Source organism: Phaenicophaeus curvirostris, chromosome 6 (genome assembly GCF_032191515.1).
Source record: "Phaenicophaeus curvirostris isolate KB17595 chromosome 6, BPBGC_Pcur_1.0, whole genome shotgun sequence".
Classification (NCBI taxonomy): domain Eukaryota; kingdom Metazoa; phylum Chordata; class Aves; order Cuculiformes; family Cuculidae; genus Phaenicophaeus; species Phaenicophaeus curvirostris.
Window position 1 is genome coordinate 43,014,759 of NC_091397.1, and position 17,666 is coordinate 43,032,424.

Genomic DNA, 17,666 nt, shown 5'->3' on the forward strand with positions numbered 1-17,666 from the left:
GGCCTTTTGAGGTAGCGGGAGAAGAGAGCATGTTTTGAGAGTAGAGAGGCAGGACTATTTGAGATAATCTTTGCCTGTGGCCAAACACTTCTCATAATTTGTAATAGAACCACAGTGCTGCTCTTGCGGTTTGTTTGGTGTTGGTGGTTATTGCTTGTTTACTTTTTTAATTGTTTTTTCCTGTGCTACTTAAGATAAAGAACATGTGTCTTTATGTTCCTTCAGCTACTAAACATCTTTTCAAAGGCATATCATGTTAAATACCTTTCAGAGGAAGGGCTGTGGATTATTTTGCTCTCCCCTTTGGGAGTTAAGTACTGAAGTGGCTTTGGCCCACAGTTTTCTGCAAGAGAAACTAAAATTCCTTGGGAACTTTATTGTGAATTGTTCACATGGATGACAATGTCACCTTTCTATCACTCTAGATTAAACTCTTAACCTTACGTACCTCCCTTAGTCTCCTTCTGCATCCCTATTGTCCTTTCATCTATGTCTGTTTCTTCAACTTGAAGCTTCCCGTCTTCCAAGATTTTCCTGCTCCTTCATGTTTAACACACAAGCTATGCAAACTCCTTGCTTGTATCCAGAAAATGTGTATATCTCTACTGTTTGCTTCTGAGCTGCATCAGTCCTTTGTTTAGCTAGTAGCTACTACAGAAGAAACTTTGGAAGAAAGATCTTCTGCTCTAGTCGCAATGCAAGTATATGAATGTGGCTATCTTTTGTCATCTATTTTTATGCTGATTCTAACTTCCACTTCAGAAAAATGTGCAATTTGGCATTATAGTCAGCATTAACACATGCTCTCTTTCTGTGGCCTTGTGTTCAACCCAGGCTATAGTCTTATCTCCACAGCTCCATCCCTGTCACATAATTTCCCATGCTTGAAGTGTATTGGTTAGAATCATAGAAACAGAATAGTTTGGGTTGGAAGGGACCTTAAAGATCATCTAGTTCCTACCCCCCTGCCATGGACAGGGACACATCCCACTAGATCAGGCTGCCCAAGGCCCCATCCAACTTGGTCTTGAACACCTCCAGGGATGGGACATCCACAGCTTCCCTGGGCAACCTGTGCCATTGCCTCACCACTGTCATGGTGAAGAAATTCTTCCTTATGTCTAGTCTAAATCTGCCTCTCCCCAGTTTATGCCCATGTTAGGAACATGAAAGAGTTGGAAAACACATAGTGACAATCAAATCACAGATTAACTACCACAGTTTAACCAGATTTTGTAAAGTACTTGACTTTTCCAGCTCACAGTTTTTAAATGTAGTATCTGAAATATTAATCTCTGCTGTACAGTGGGTTATATGAGTATTTCAGCTGTGTTGAAAACCAGTTGTCTGAGCCGTCTCTCATGGTTCACCTGAAAGGTTCTGTCAGCTGTGAGTACTCTTCTGCTTAGGAAGAGGTTCTTAACAAAGGCAATATTCTGAAGCCTGTAAGTGTTGGGTAGGTGGGATTCTGTCAGCTGAAGTGAATTGAGGAGTTCTTTGAGCATGTAACAGAGCTGCAAGAGAGTGAAACTTGAATCCTCCACAAAAGGAGAAAGGATGCCACGCTGTTGGGTCCATAATCAGAACTGAAAAATTCATATATTATTGTTGCAAAATTTGAAACTGGTCTGCAAGAATGGTTACCAAGTTTTCCATGTAAACCCAATGCAAAGTGTGAGAGTATCTTGGGAAATTGATTGTACAAGGTAGGTGATTTCCCAGAGCTGATGCTGTTTAGACTTCTCGTGATTGGGTTGAAGTGCTGGTTGTTAGTATTCAAACAGGACAGTAAATGTTGAGCTCCCCAAGAAGAGTGGTAGAAGTCTGTACTCCATGTACTCTGTATACAGATAAAAATACTAGCTTAACTGGGAAAACCAGAGATTTTTTTTTCCAGCTCATTAACTTTTCTAAATTATTTAACCATGTTTAAATCAGTTTTAAACTAGAACAATTAAAAGTCTATTACAGTGATCCAGTACTTACTTCATTATGATTTGATCAGTTAGATGGTCTTTGTGGTATAAATGTTTCTGGTTCTTACCAGATGTTTGTAGCATCAGCAGTGTCTAAGACCTAGACACAAAGACTTTGAGAAGACTGTCATAGAGTTGATCCAACTTTAAGATATTTATATTTTTAAAAAGTCCACTGTTCTTTACTAAAGCATAGAATAAACACATGAAATGTCTCAATGCTACTGCTGATAATGTTTCTGCTTTTAAAGAGGAAGACTTCAAAAGCAGAAGAATGACATGAAACTCATCCTCCATTTGTTGTACTAAAGGAGGTCCTAATGTGATGGTTTCTATTGCCATGTTTTCTGTAGTGATAATAGTGAAACATGCAACAAGCATTGTTATTTGCCGGAGCTACTTTCTTTTCCTGTTTCTGTAGACTAAGATATTTTGCAGCAATGCTTTATCTATTTAATAAAAAAAGTAGTGCAAGCTACACCACACCTCACATTTAAAGTAATAATTGAGAAGTGGACTGTTTCCAAGGTTTAAAAGGGAATAGTACGTGCGACATTACTGTTTATTTGAAGTACATAAAAATAGCTTCAGATCTTACTTCACATATTATGCAAACTGTTGGAAATCACTGACTTCACAGACAGTATCTGTTTAGACAGCTAATTTCGTATCTCATAAGTACTTTAAAAGTATTAGAACTAAATACTTACCAGTAGTCAAAGCAACTACTTTAGGAACTACTGCGTAGAAAGTATGTTAAATCTCTATTTGCTGAACTGTCATCTTCTCCTGCTTTTGCAAGACATGAACATTTTGGAGCAGGGGAGACACACAGATCCATCTTTCTCAAACTAAAGAAACAACTGGCTTCTCTACTTCAATCTGCTTGGTGCCTATTGGAGCACATTTGGGTTTTGGGGAGCACACCCCAGCCAGCAGATAGCATGCTGTTCAACTTAATACGTGGTGGCTAGATGATCCTTGGTTTCTTGAATGAGCCCAGCATTAAATGCTAGATTGAAATGTGTTCCATATGTGTATGGGAAAGTGATTTCTTAATAGGTTACCTGTGCAAGATGAATTGGAACTTCCCTCCACCCTCTCAATATAAATGCACTTTATATAGATACCCATAGAAGCTATATATATTCACATGCACACTATATATATGAATGCGGTTTGCAAACAGAAACTCCTGAGGTACAGAAAACTAAAATGATATTTCCTGTTCTTATGAAGCGAGTCACCAGTAAATCCAGAGATCAGGAGACTAAATTTTGAGTTCCTATCTCCTGATCTAATGTCTACACAAAAGACAGCATTTATTTTTGTTATTTGTTCTTTTTATAGCCTGATGGTGTGGAGAACTTTTTGGTCTTCTAATAGAAACATAAGGACAGCAAGTAGACTTTTTTCTTGGCATAGCTACCTCCATTGTCCTAAGGGAAGGGGGAAAAGGGATAGCTGACAGTTTGTTACCTTGGCTATTTCCTTATTGCATTTTTCTCCACGTTGCATATATTGTCTGTTTTGTAATTGTAATTTTTTCTTGTGTTCCCATGCTTACTAAATGCTTTGCAAATGCCTCTTTAGCATAAGTGAAGAGTATATCAATAAGATGGCATTTCAGATAAAGCTTGCCACCTCTAACTGTACATTTTGCTTGAGAAAAGATTATACATGTTGCTCTAGGATTTATTTTTTTATTTTAGGCAATTATACTTTTAACTGAACTCATCAGAGAGAACTTCAGAAATAGCAAATTGAAACAGTGCCTTTTACCAGCACTTGGGGAGCTTCTTTTCCTCATAGCCAGTAAGGTAAGACTATCAAGTGATCCTTACAAATTTAACAAATGTGAAAAAAACTTCTTGCTGCAAAGTAGGCAAAAAAAAAGAGAATTACTTTTTAATTTATATCCTCAACAGTTCTTTGGCTTTGTATGTTCTGTGCTACTTTTTCTACTTTAAGCAACATGTTAGCTAATCACGTATATCATCTGAGATTAATTAAATTCCATGATTCAATTATAGAGTTTTAACTTCATAAAACAATGTAATCAATCACCATAATGACTGATGGCCTTCAAGTGGCAGATCTAAGTGTTAGAACATCTTACCTAGAGACTTTGATTAAATAGGATATATCAGTACAGCCTGAGATATCAATAAATTAATATATCCAGTCCATATTAGATCTTACCCCAGCACAGTTGGATTCACCGTGCTGTGGAAAAGGTAATGGAATGATCCTAACTGATTTCAAATGGAATTTTTGGTGATTCCTGACTAAAACTGATCTAAACCTTCATAGAAACAGTAGATTCACATTAAAAACAAACAGAGGTTATTTGTAGAAAAAGTACTATTAATTGTAGGTATTGAAGACGGCAGCTGCTCTAAACCCTCACTTTTCCTTTATTTAAAGAGTAAAATACTTTCTTATTAGAAACAGTGACTTCAAATAGAAAACGCCTAGCCCAGGCTTTTCTGAAGTCTTTATATTATATGCATCATCTAATTGCTCTGAATGCTATCGTCTTAGTTAGTGGTCTGTGAAGTCACTCAATAAAGGAGTGAATCACCAAACGGAACTGTAGTTATGACTTTGTGCTGAACTTCCATGTTTTATTGTCCTAATTCTCTATCTCTTTTGCTTGTTCCACAAGTTGAAATGGTTGCCTTGTTTTCTGTAGGGTAGCAAGTGTGACCTTTACTGGTTAGACAATTACCAAAGTATCTACCAAACACACAGAGTTGCAGAACTTTTCTAAAACTAGAGAAATTATGTTGTGGAAAATGCATCCACAGTCATAGTTTATTTTTATATGTTTTAGTATTGCTCAGTTTTCCTTGGGGAAGAAACCCGTACTTAGCATCACCAGACAGATTGCGAACTATAAAATTTTTAACTGCTAATAAAACCAAATAAACTTAGAACTCCAACTTGAAAATTATGTTTGGCAAGGTTACTTTGCACTGCTTGATTTTTATTTTGAAATTAAGCTTTAGTGATTGAAACAAATCTGTTTACATGGTCTCTGTAATGGCAAAATTGTTGCAATGACCCTAAAAGGTAGGTTTTTTCCTGTAAGTTTGAACTGACAGTTTTTTGAATCTATATGTATTTATGCTTAAAACATGGTGAAATTCATAATAAACTTTATTTAAATGATGACAATATCATGTTTCAGGGGGTTCTGTAGTAAATAGGTTATGTTGATTTGAGTTGTAACTAAAATTATTAGAGAACGGGAAGAAATATTTGGAACCACTCTGAATGTATGAACCCAGGGCACTGTGTCTTGGTACAACTTCCAAACTATTAGTGTGGTTTGTATGCTTGGAGACACTAATATTTAAAAAAAAAATCTGTAAGAAACCCCCTTTATTCTCTATACTGTACCTACTGAACCTCAGAACACTGTAGTGTTGCAGGCATTTTGTTGCACATTAAACTGCAGGACAGTAGTATTAAATGATCTTGCCAAGATCACACACTAAATCAATACTAGTACAGCAAGATTAAAGAAGAATGCTTATTCCCATTTTATATCTCTAAATAGCAGGGCTTTATTCCTTGACTAATTTAAGAAGAAAAGCTCTAAGTGCATTTGATTTATGGGAATGTTATGCAAAATATTTCTGGTTTTCTTTTTTTCCTTGTTTTCTTCTGTTTTGCTGTTCAGCCTGCTTGATTTTTTTATCAAGCAGCTAAATATTTATCTTTTAAACTGTATTTTTTTGGGGCATGGATGATTTTATTTTTTTATTTGTTTTCCCTGGGGTTTTGCTAAGTTATCCTAGGTCCAGCCAAAATATTAGTATTAAATATTGATAAAGGTTATTTCTTTTTTCATGTGAACATTTGGTAAATCATAAATTATCAAACTTTTAAAAATCAAGTTCAGCTAGCTAGGTGCTGTGTGATTCCTTAGGTTAAATACAGAATCATAGATTGCACTTCTGTGGCTTAGAAAATACTGGGAAAAAGTCCAGATAATCGTGATGGTCCTTTGCAATCCTAAACTCAGATATTGTGTGTACGTGCATATGACGTCTCATAAGTAAGATATTATGCTCCATGTCTGCATTTTTCATCCAAGTAGAAGCCAAGAGCTATGCACGAGTACTGTGAGCAGACCCCAGGGACGGTGTTCTGTTACTTTTAAGCAAATTGCCTTGAGGGGAAACTTTCAAGTTCTATGTAATATTTCTACTCATTTTGCACCGTTCGTGCTGTTAGGGTGCAGAACCTAATAAAAAATCAAAATGAACATGGGCTGTGAGTGGAATGTGGGAAGGTCCCCCATTGTTTGGTGTTCTATTTAAATACATTAAGTCTCAAATTGTCTCAGTGTGTTTACATAATTAAGAATGCTGCTATGTTTCATACATCTTTTCTTGTTAAAAAAACTTCTAACTAGAGACTGAATCTTGCAGAAAGTTATTAATCAATCTGAAGAACAGAAGAACTATTAATGTTTCAAGAGTGCACCATTTCTTAAGGCTTTTTATTTTATGATATGTTTAATATGTATGGTTACAGGAAAACTTGACAGGCTTTCTCATGAAATTAGATTAATAAAATCAGAAACAGAACTATGCCAGTCCCAGCTTAGTCTGTCATTTTAAATGTGCCTTGACTCCTAGTCTTGTCCTGTTTTCCAGATGGAGGGGTTTCCACTATTGACTGTTAGAAAGAAACCTACCTTCTTTGAAACTTGGGCTGCATTTTCTTAAATTTATATACTAAGCATTGGAAGGCAAAACTGTGATTAAATATCAGCATATTGTTACTCAGATAAGATGAAGTAGGTTGAATGTAGTGGTTGTGATGTCTCTGTCAGATGTCAAACCACTTCTATTATTAGTCTATAAATTACTTCCAAGGAAAATTGTCCTCTATGTCCTAATGCAAAGTTAGAAGAAATAAAGCTTAAAAAATGGGAGATTTAATAAACTCCTTTTCCTTATTGATGTATGTTGCAAATAAAGTTTTCATTTCTTTTCAATAAAGAAGGAAAATTAATTTTAGTAGGCAATTCAGTAATAGTCTTCCCTGCTAATGTGCCGTGCTTTAATTGAATACTTGACATTATCACATCATGTTTGTTGAGTTAGCATAGACCACTCAGAAACCAAGAAATTCAGAAAGTATAGTTTGTTTCTGCACCACTATCCCCTCCCTTGCCCAAGTTGTGTTCCTCATTATAAACAGTTAGAGTGCTAAAAATAATTTACCAATATAATCAATAGAGTTCAAGAGATGTATAATTTCTGAAGGAATTGTTGCCTGTCATCATTGTCTGCTTTTTAAGACAAGCTATTCACTGATATCATGGCATGTCATCTTTATAACATCCACTGCCTATTACTTCTCACTTTCTTTCTCAAAAGAAGATTTTTTTTTGTTTTTTTTTGTTTTATTTTTTTCACTTGCTAGTATCTCTGTGTTACTAGCCCAGATATGGAGGTTGTTATAGTTAAATCTTAATGATATCCAAGTGTTCTCTTTTGAATTTGAAGTTTTACAGTAGGCTACTGGGCGGGCAGGAGAGGGAGGTGGGGTTTAATAACTTCTAATAGAAGAATCAAACCCCTGGTTGAACTAGCAGTGAATTAGCCACTCTAGCAGGGAGATTTCAAGGAAATATACTTAAAGATCTTGGAACACTGTTGGTATGTACTGAAGGCTATTCCACACAGTACATTTTAATAAATACTTTATATACCCCTGTATGACTTAGAAATGCTTTTTTCCAAAGTAAGTTTACATATTTTTAGTTGCCAGACAAAAGTAATTTTGTTTGTTTGGTATAATCACATTTCAAGAGAAGTTTTACTACTTTTAATAATGAGTTGTCTCTTTCTGAAGTAATCAGAATTATTGAGAGGAATGTAAGAATATTTTTTTTGTGTGTGTGAATTACAAGGAATCAATGAAACCCAGAAATGTTAGCACATATTCTGTTATGGATTTTGGAGACTATATAAACGAGGTAATAAAATATCAATTTCTATGCTGCACATGAAGTAACATTAAATAGTAATACTGCCCTAGAATTTAATGCATGTTCTAGCATATGTTAATTTGAAAACCTGTATAATATCAATGTTACTAAAGAATCTGTTACCTGCTTTTTATGTCAGTGAGATTATTGTGGGTTTTTTTGATTTAATCATTTGTGCTATTGGCTTCATTTCAGGAGAAAAGAAGGGAGCACCCCAGAGAATGCTGGGTTGTTCCATCAGCTGCTTACACTGTGCTAATGAGGTGTCTTCGGGAAGGGGTAAGGCTCTTTCATTGTCCTCAGTAGAATTTCTTCACTGTAATAACCCTTTAGGCATTGTGTGAGGATTATAGCCCGCAGCACTTGCAGCACCTTGTCAACCAAGTATTGCTCTTAAATTTAAATAATCATGATAAGTCTATCACCTAAACAGGAGATTAATGCAAAAATTCAATATTGTTCTCTGTGCATTAAACTTTAATGTATTGCTGCTTGGTTGGTTTTTTTTTGAAATGGGATGGTAAACATAAATTACTGTTAATAAATGTGAAAGTTATTAATATTATGGCTTTATTTTGAGAAATATTCAGACAGTTTGTACTGTACTCTTTCAATTTGATTTTCATACAGTATATTTTGAGCAAGATTTACTTTCTATTTTGAAGAGACTGTTGTGCAGTTTTTGAAAACTGCATTGTTATCCTACTGAGTTCTTAACATTCTTTAGAGGTCAAGAAGTAGTAATTAGTTTTAATCTCATACATATGCTATGCCGTAGTCTTCATTTTTATTGATGACAACTAAACTGTGTTAGAAAAAGGGAAAAAACATGCGTATGGTTCCAATTTGTAAAATGAAAAAAGAATTAAGTAGAGGATTGGTTTTACTGCTTATAGGAGACCACTTGACTTTATTTTTGCCCAAGGTAAAGCTCAAGGCAGAAATCACGTCAGAGTTTGCTGGAGGGGAGAAAGTGAGAGAAATGCCTTTTTTTCCCTTCTTTTTTTTTTTTTTTTTTTTTTGAGCTCTTTAGTGCCTACAGATTGTGATTAATAGACAAAGAGTGTAGATGCATTTAAGCATCTTCAAACTTTCAAGTGATCAAGAACACACAACGATGTGTGTATCGTGGACTGTTGCCAGCTAATAAAGAGATTTTGTTCTAAGGCACGTGAATGCAAAGCCATTTAATTATCAATTCAGTAATGGAAGACTTGCTATTTCTGAATATTCAGTGTAGAGAAACTAAATCAAGGCATCCATAAAACGCTCATTTATTCGTATAGAATAAAATTGCTTCTTAGTCCTGTAACAGGTCAAAATTTTCTTAATAATTCATCTTGATATATTTTTCTTGAAAAAATAATGCAAAACAGTAGTATATTTCCCAAGCAGTAGATTGAATTAAGCAATTAAGTTTAAACTTAAAGTTATGTCTAGGCTAACCAAGCACATTTCTACACTCTCTCTGAATATGCTTGAGGTTTGTAATGAAGTTTAAGTATTTGTACTTGTTTGTGTGAATACAAATATGCTAATACAAATTGCTCTGTCTCAGTTGTAGCAGCCTCAGCTTTCCAGAACAGCACCATTTGAAGAATGAAAAATAGCCATAAATATGTAAACTACTTCACAACATATGGAAATGGAGAGAGAAACTTATCACCTACTATTATTAACTTCTAGAATTTCTTTTACTACTTTTTTCTTCCACTCTTGTAGCCATCTTCTCTTATCCTCCAGAACTTTAGAACTCATCCATCTATCTTGGAAAATGGTGTTGCAGTGTCTAAAACTAGATAGTTAAAATTATATTACTGTTAGACATCTGTTTGCAAGGGATTTTTTTTTAAGGAAAGAATATTCTGATATAAATTTTTCTGTGCCAGATGTTTTAGACGTAGAGGTGCAGGAGGAATGAACAAGATGGAAAAACTGGGAGAAAAGGGTATTAAAGTACTCAATTCAATTTATCGTGTCCCTTTTGCATATTTATTTCAAAACATATGCAAATAGGACTACTGAAATAGATGCCTCCAGGATGATAGTATATCAGTCTCTTCGGTCTATCACATTATTTAGTAAAAAAAATAGATCTCACGATCTTCAGCACTGAAAGTTACACAAAAATTTTACTTAAGGAATTTTTATGAAAACATTTGTGAGGTGTCATCAAACTGACTTACAACTAAATATCTTAGACTTTTTTTTAAAATCTGTTTGAAGCTGTAAGGCTATAGAATACTTTAGGATGGAATGGACCTCTGGAGGTCATCAAATTCAGCCTCTTGCTCAAAGCAAGTGTAAATAGATCAGATAGCTCAGAGACGAGTCTATTTGAATCTTGAATGTCTCTAAGAATGGCAGTCCTATAACCTCTCTGGGAAATTCCTGGACCACCCTTATAGTAAAAAAGTTATCATAGAATCATAGAATAACCAGGTTGGAAGAGACCCACTGGATCATTGAGTCCAGCCATTCTTATCAAACACTAAACCATTCTCCTTAGCACCTCATCCACCCGTGCCTTAAACACCTCCAGGGAAGGTGACTCAACCACCTCCCTGGGCAGCCTGTTCCAGTGCCCGATGACCCTTTCTGTGAAGAATTTTTTCCTAATGTCCAGCCTAAACCTCCCCTGGCAGAGCTTGAGGCAAGTTTTACTTGTATATGATTGGAGTTGCCTATGTAACAATGTGTGGCTATTGTCTGTCCTCTTATGGCCATGGACCTCTGAGAACATCTGTTTCCAGCTTCTTGTTATCCTTTCATCAGGTAGTTGTATATGGCAATAAGACCTTTAGTGAACCTTCTTTTCTCAATGCTGAACAGTACTCTCAGCCTTTCCTTGTATGTCATATGCTCCGGCCCTCTGCCCAGCCTATTTCCTTTCTATGATGGGAACAGAACTGGCATTGTGGACGAGAGCTGTGGATGTTGTTGATGCCTTTACTTTTGGAAGGCCTTTGACACACTCTTCAATGCTCCCCTTATCACCAAATATACGAAATACAGACTGAATAAATGGAAGGTAAGCTGGGCAGGAAAATTCACTCAAGTGATCAGTGATGCAAAGTCCACCTGGCAGCCAATAACTAGCAGTGTCCCACAGAGAACAATACTGCTTAATTTCTTCAGTAACAACCAGAGTGGCCAATGGGATTGTATTCTCCAGCTGGATAACACCAAACTAGTGGGGGGAGTGGCATTGGCTGCTAGAGCTGAACTCCATACTGCTGATCTTGACCCTTTGAGTCAAGTGATCTAATCAGCTTTTTACGTACTTTGTGGTCCACTTAAGTCCAGGTCTTTGCCTTTTGCTTAGGTATAGTAAACCATCTGGAGAGTCTTGTTAAACCTCAAGTAAATTCAGCCCACTGGACTCTGTTAGTCCACTGAGCCAATCAAAGTTTTTCATGTTGGTCAGGTGTATTTCAGTGTTGATAAATCTGTTCCAACTCTTAACAGTCTTCTAGCCTTTCATGTACCTGTAATTAGGTTCCAGGACAACTTGCTCTGTAATTTTTCCAGGGGTAGAGTTGGGGATTTCTCTTCTTGTCCTTTGGAAGGTGGGCCTGCTATTTGCTTCCCACCTTACTGTCAACAGGATATCTTCTGATCAGCATAAACAATTGAAGATGTGTGCTCCCTCACAACGATGTTGGCTAACTTCCTTAGCACTTTTGCTTAGAGCATTTTTGATTCAATAGACTTAGACATGTCCAGTTTTCTTAAGAGTCCCCTGCCTCTCTCTTCCTTTCCTGTAGGTATACTTCACTCCCCTAGATTTTGCTGTTTGGTGCATGGACTTGGAAGGTCTGAGGGCAGTGAAGTTTGAGGCAGAGAAGACCCTGAACTCCTGAGCCTTTTCTATGTCCTTTGGCCCCACCTTATTCAGCAGTGAACCTAATTTCCCTTATTTTTCTCACTGATGTACCAATTAAAACCCTTCTTGTTCCTTTTCAAACCTGTCCAGTTTTCAAATCAGTGCTATTTTCTGCTACCTAATACACTGGCTTTAACATGCAGATTTAGGGGGGTTCCTTGAGTCAACTTTGCATTGCTTTGGTAGCAGGCACAGAGTTACTTTGTCTGGCCTGTGGCTCACAATATTTTGTGTCTGATATGCAGGTGTGATAGGGGTGTGTGTCAATGATGCTTCCTCCCCTCCATCCTACTGCAAAATAGGAGATAATAGAGTTAAAATGAACAATGTAAATTTTTTTAAGGTCTGACTTAAATTTACACAGAGCCTTATTTTAGTTTTTATTGCTTCAGTAGTAAAGCACTGGATGTGAAAATCCTGAACATATAATCTAAATTTGCCTTCACTGTGCTTGATGTTCATTGACTGCAGCTTAAGATCTTAGCTGCTGTATTTCTTTATTTTACGTTTTGTAGCCTGTAATCTGTTATTTATTCAATATATTTCCCTGGCCCAACAATTTATTACATGTACATAACTTTGCTTTCTTACATTAGTAATTAAGAAATTATAAGTAAATTTAATGAAGTAATAAGCAAGAACAATTAAAATAAATTTGTTTAAATTTTATGTCAGTATATTTTCTGGAGTGACTATGATCTCAGTTTTTATGAGAATGGCAAGGTAACTTTTTGTAATAAATTCTGAAATGCCAGTGTGGTAAGTATATGCATTACAGGTACTTACTTGTAGTTTATATTGACAGTTAGGAATTTATTTGATGTATTAAATAAAAATTCTAGAAAATAAAACAAATTTATTTCATTCAGTACTATTGTTTATACAGCTTTAAGTTTTGTAAGGTAAATTTACTGTTCTTCAGTTTCATTACGAACTATTCTGATGTGTACTTGGATCTCTAGAATTTTATAAGATTTGTTATTATCGGAGCAGAATTGCCCTCTGAAACAGAACAATAGAGCAGGAAGGAGTTTGAAATGTGCGTGTGTCCCTTTTATTGGCCTGTAAAGGAACAAAATGTTCGGAAAATGCAGGTAGTGTCATTTCCACATGCCTCCTCTACCTGAGAGTCTATCAGTGACAAAAAGCGTATGTAAAGGTGAAAGGAGTTTTAGGGTTGTAGAACAGAAGATTGAGAAAGTGATTTATCTGTAGAAGATCAAGAGTTCAAATTTCCTGCACTTCAATGTTGTTAACTTACTTAAGACAGAAGTTGAATTTCAACTCAGGTGAAGAACAGGCATGTTCAGTGATGTGTCAAAATAAGGAAATTGATCCGCTCATAAATAAGTAAAAGATAAGCCAAATGTGACATGTTCAGTAGTGGTGGAATGTTGCAGTTTGTCAGAACCCATGTAGTAAATACTTCAGTATTTTTTTTGCTAATCTTTTCCAATAACTGTTTTCAACAGTAACACAAAATACCTCTTCCAGGCATCTACGTTCACCTTTTAAATATTTGTGCACGGTCTCTAAGGTAGCAGTGCCCAGATTTCTACAGCTAAAGTGCTTAGTCCTGACAGTTCGTGTGTTGTGCAGTCATTGCAAGTTCCTGTTTCAGAAAGGATATTCTTATTTAATACTAAGTACCTAATGGTAATGTGGCTACCCTTTTTCCTTTTATCCATTTTACTTAGTTTATTCAAAACTCTTTTGCTGAAGTTACTCTTCTCTACGTCACCTCTAATGTCTCGTCCTCTCTTATTGGAATCTCTTCATTGACTCTGCATATTTTTTTTTTTGCTTTTCATTATTACATTTAAGGTTCAACCTAATCTTAACTATGTGAAATCTCTGCTTTAGTTTCTGCCCCCTGTTCTTTGCCACTGTTCACAGCTATGTTCCAGTTGATCGTCTCACCTTTCTGCTTCCACTGTTTTCTCCCTTACGTTTGCCCCTCCCTTCCTTCAGATCCTCCATTTAAATTTTATTTTATGATAGTTGTCTTAGAAGTAATAATCTTTCCTATATCCAAACTACTTTTTGATGTCTCATAATTTTTGTTGTCTGGTTTGGTCTGGATTATATTACTTTGTCAAAGTCCTTCAATGAAGTTAGACAGCGGAGTCATAAACCGTGTGCAAGCCTCCTTCCAGTTCTTCCATGTGAAAGCAGAGAGGAACCATTGAAAAAGCTTTTAGGTGCTTGGTATCTGTCCATTTCTGCTTACAAATGGCATGTAAATATAAAATACACAATTATGTGCAACTTTAGAAATAACTTCATAGAACCTGCAAAATAGGCGATACACTTTCATGGATAACTTAATATATACAGCCATAGCTAATTATCTGTATGTGGCTTTTACTGTGTGCCTAATCCTCTTCTTTCAAAGCGTGGCACTCAGAGAGTATGTTTGAGTCAGAAATAGTAAACGAGATTACAAAGGATAATTTTCCATTTCTTGGATATGCAAGGTACTATGTAAACAAGATTTTTAATAAATTAGAGCTTGCCAATAATCTTTATAGTACTCATTTCCCCCTTTCATATGGACTTCTTTGTTCCTGAGAGAGCATGATATCAGTCTGAGGGGTTTGGTTCTGAACTCATAAGGAAATTTAATAATAAAAGATAACTTCGAAATTGCCAATATATAATATAAGACAGTTTAATTTATAATGTATATTCTTACCCAGAGCAGTTCCTTTACAGTAAATTTGGAGGAGAAGGGAGAATTTGAGGGAGAGGAGAACAAAATCATAGCTCTTCTCTCGGGAAGTATATGATAACCTTTACTATAAAAGTGATAGTCTGAATCACATATATTCTCACTTTTATTTTTTCTTTAGGTGTCAGTTTTAGATATTATAAAAGTCTATGTCACACACAATACCACTTCAGTTTCTTTTTTGCACACCAGTTTTTTTTAGTTTACTGACAGAATTACCTATAGCATAAAAGCTATGGTCTGAATCATATACATTATCACTTTAATTTCTTCTTTAGATATCAATTCTGTAGCTTACTGACAGAATTTAAAAGATTTTTTCCACAAAAAGTATTTACCATTTTTATTTCTACATGTTTCTTCTTCTTTGTGAAGGCTTTATATTGCAAATTGTTGCCAAATAAAGATTTAATTCTTATAATAATGAATGCTTTGGATGATATGGCTTTATTTCATTAACTTATGTTTGTAGTTTCTTTTTATTCTGCCCTTTTAGATTAAAAGAAGGAGTATATGGAAGTTGATATCGAATATTGATTGAATACAGTCTTACTTCCTGAATCTGTCAGCTTTTTGAAAGTTTTGTTATCAAACAGAGTTTGTTATTCAAGTGTGTGGATCTTTACACACTATAGTATAAAAAGATCATAAGTATCTTAACCTTTAAATTAAATGATGCTATTTTTAGGGAGTGCATTGGTTAGTGTAGTGACTGTGTCTTCAATACCTCCAAAGCTTCTAGTGCACTATTATTTTTTCAACAATCAATAAAAGTATAAAGTAGATTAAGTTATTTTAAAAAATAAAGGTAGAATCTGACTTTTATTTGCTTTTCTTTCACAATTGGAATAGAGTGACTTGATTAAAAGTTCTTTTAGCCATTTACATCTATTTGTCCTTTTGATATTTGCTTTCTCGTTCATGGCTCATTTTCACTAAACATCCATGACTTTAACTGGAAACAGATACATCTACAAGTGTTCAACGTAACTGAAGATTAGGAGCTTTACCTTTAAGTGCATTTTATAAAATTAGTTGATATCTAAACCCAGTGAAAGTAAAGTATGTGCTTCTTTTTGATACAGGTCTATTCTTAGATTTATATTTGATTCAGCTTATGGCATGGACAGAGGTGAAATAGTATATGGACCTGCTTGACTCATATCTTGAAGATCCATTTCTGTTCACTAACATAGCTTATATCTTTGTAACCAGGCAGGATGAATCCTTCAGATAAAAGGCTAAATATTAGTTTAGGTGAGGCTTCCCTTCCAGAGAGTTAATTAAGCAGAAACTGGGACAAGTGTTGTTCCTTAGACAGCACTCAGGAACAGATCCCAGAGGAGCCGAGATGGATGATCTCAGGTGGCAGCCAATGGAGTTACTCTTACTGTCTCATCGAGATTTTAGAGCACTGTGATGATACATGACCTTTTTCTAGCCAAAGTACCAAGATTATCTGGCTCACTCATTTCAGCAGTGGCTGTAAGGAAACAAGGCACATCTTCAGGACCAAAGTTTGGGAAAAAAAGCTGTAATTGCATCTGGAAATTTGTTAATATTCATAATAACTATTATCTGCTGTATAATCCTTCGATTATGATTTATTAATAGGATTATAGTGCATTTCTTAAGTGTTTTCGCCTGCTTGAAGTAGCACTGGAGTCCCAGTTGGCATTCCTGGTAATCACTTTGTATACTTGACTACTAACATTTCAATTATGGATTGATCTTAAATGCATATAGTCAGTTTGATAAATCCAGCTATTTTTACCTCAGCTGTATATATATAAAATAGGCTGAAATTCAGAAGTATAATTGACAGAAAAAAATATAAAACATTATTTATCAAAAGTTTTGAGGAAATTAATTTTGGCAAAAAATGTCTGTGCATTTGTGTATTTAGGTCTTTACTAGATCAAAATGATATGATATATTGCAGTAATAAAAACTCTAACTACAGAGAAGCCTCAATCCTCTGGTTTCATAGCTGTAGATCAGATGACCATAGAAATCAGTGGGATTTTATGAAAGTGGTTTAGATGGAAGCTGGCTTTGCTATGTCTTTTAAGTATTTTCAGTAGAGCTGTATGTTTTGGGCGGAACAGGAAGGATTAGCATGAAGATGATTAATACAGCTTTTTTAAAAAAAGCATTGTACTAGAGTTTTCAAATATTTCTACATCAGTTTCTATATTTTAGCAAAGCTAAGTTAGTAGAAGGAAGAATGGATATTGAATGTATTTTTAATGAAGTATAAGTTCTCCCCTTCTGGAAGGCTTTTCTTCTGCTTTCTGAAAGGTTTCATTATCATCACTCATAGTGTTGCTGGTTCTGATTTTGAAGATAATTCGAAGAAATTGGAAGGTTAGTAGGATAATGTGAGGATTAGTTTAAGAAAGAAATCAATTAGATACTATGATGCATTATTTGTGAAGCCAAGCTATGAGGCAGACTTGACAAATTAAATTGGTTGTCCTTATATTAAAATTCACTTTTGCCAGACTCAAAACTGCTGTCTGAGGCATTGTTGAAAGTCTTCACTTATTCATAGTTAAAGCTTGAGATAAGGCAACGCAGAGCCGAAAAACCACCAGCAATGAATCTTCCAGTTTTATTAAGGTAAAGACTCTGCTTTTAAGTGAAAGCAGAGTTAAAAAAAGAGAGAGAGAGAGAGAGATGCTAAAGCAAGGAGGTGAAAGGGATAAGAGATAGTGGAGACACTGGTTTTAAGTGATCTGTATTCAGTTAAGTTTCCATTGCAGTCAGTAACAGCTTTCTTGAGAAAGAATTGCTGCTGTGTGACGTTCATGATATGCTGATGGCTTGTGATGGTTATGGCATGATGCTTTTTGTTCCATGGAAACATTTTAATGTGAATAGTCTTACACATCTATTAAAATAACATATACGATAGCTTTAAAGAAATAATTTTTCCAGATAAATGATTTGGTTAGTATTGAAAATATGAAGGATTCAAAATCCCTTACAGAAATTTAGGAATTGGTATAGTACACATGACCCAGTGGTTTATTGAAAACAGTGATCAGGATTGTCTGG

General features: G+C 35.2%; 1 protein-coding gene across 4 annotated transcripts in view; it reads left to right on the forward strand.

The window, feature by feature from the left end:
• The window catches only part of ULK4 (unc-51 like kinase 4), a 220,806-nt gene that overhangs the window by 34,827 nt on the left and 168,313 nt on the right, over window positions 1–17,666 (forward strand). For all 4 annotated transcript variants that reach the window (XR_011337663.1, XM_069859966.1, XM_069859967.1 and 1 more), the window contains exons 17-18: window positions 3,689–3,796; window positions 8,185–8,268. Coding sequence is in view for 3 of the 4 variants with exons in the window: in XM_069859966.1 (XP_069716067.1) it covers window positions 3,689–3,796; window positions 8,185–8,268 (192 nt within the window). In the remaining variant the exon portion in view is untranslated. The remainder of the gene's footprint in view (window positions 1–3,688; window positions 3,797–8,184; window positions 8,269–17,666) is intronic.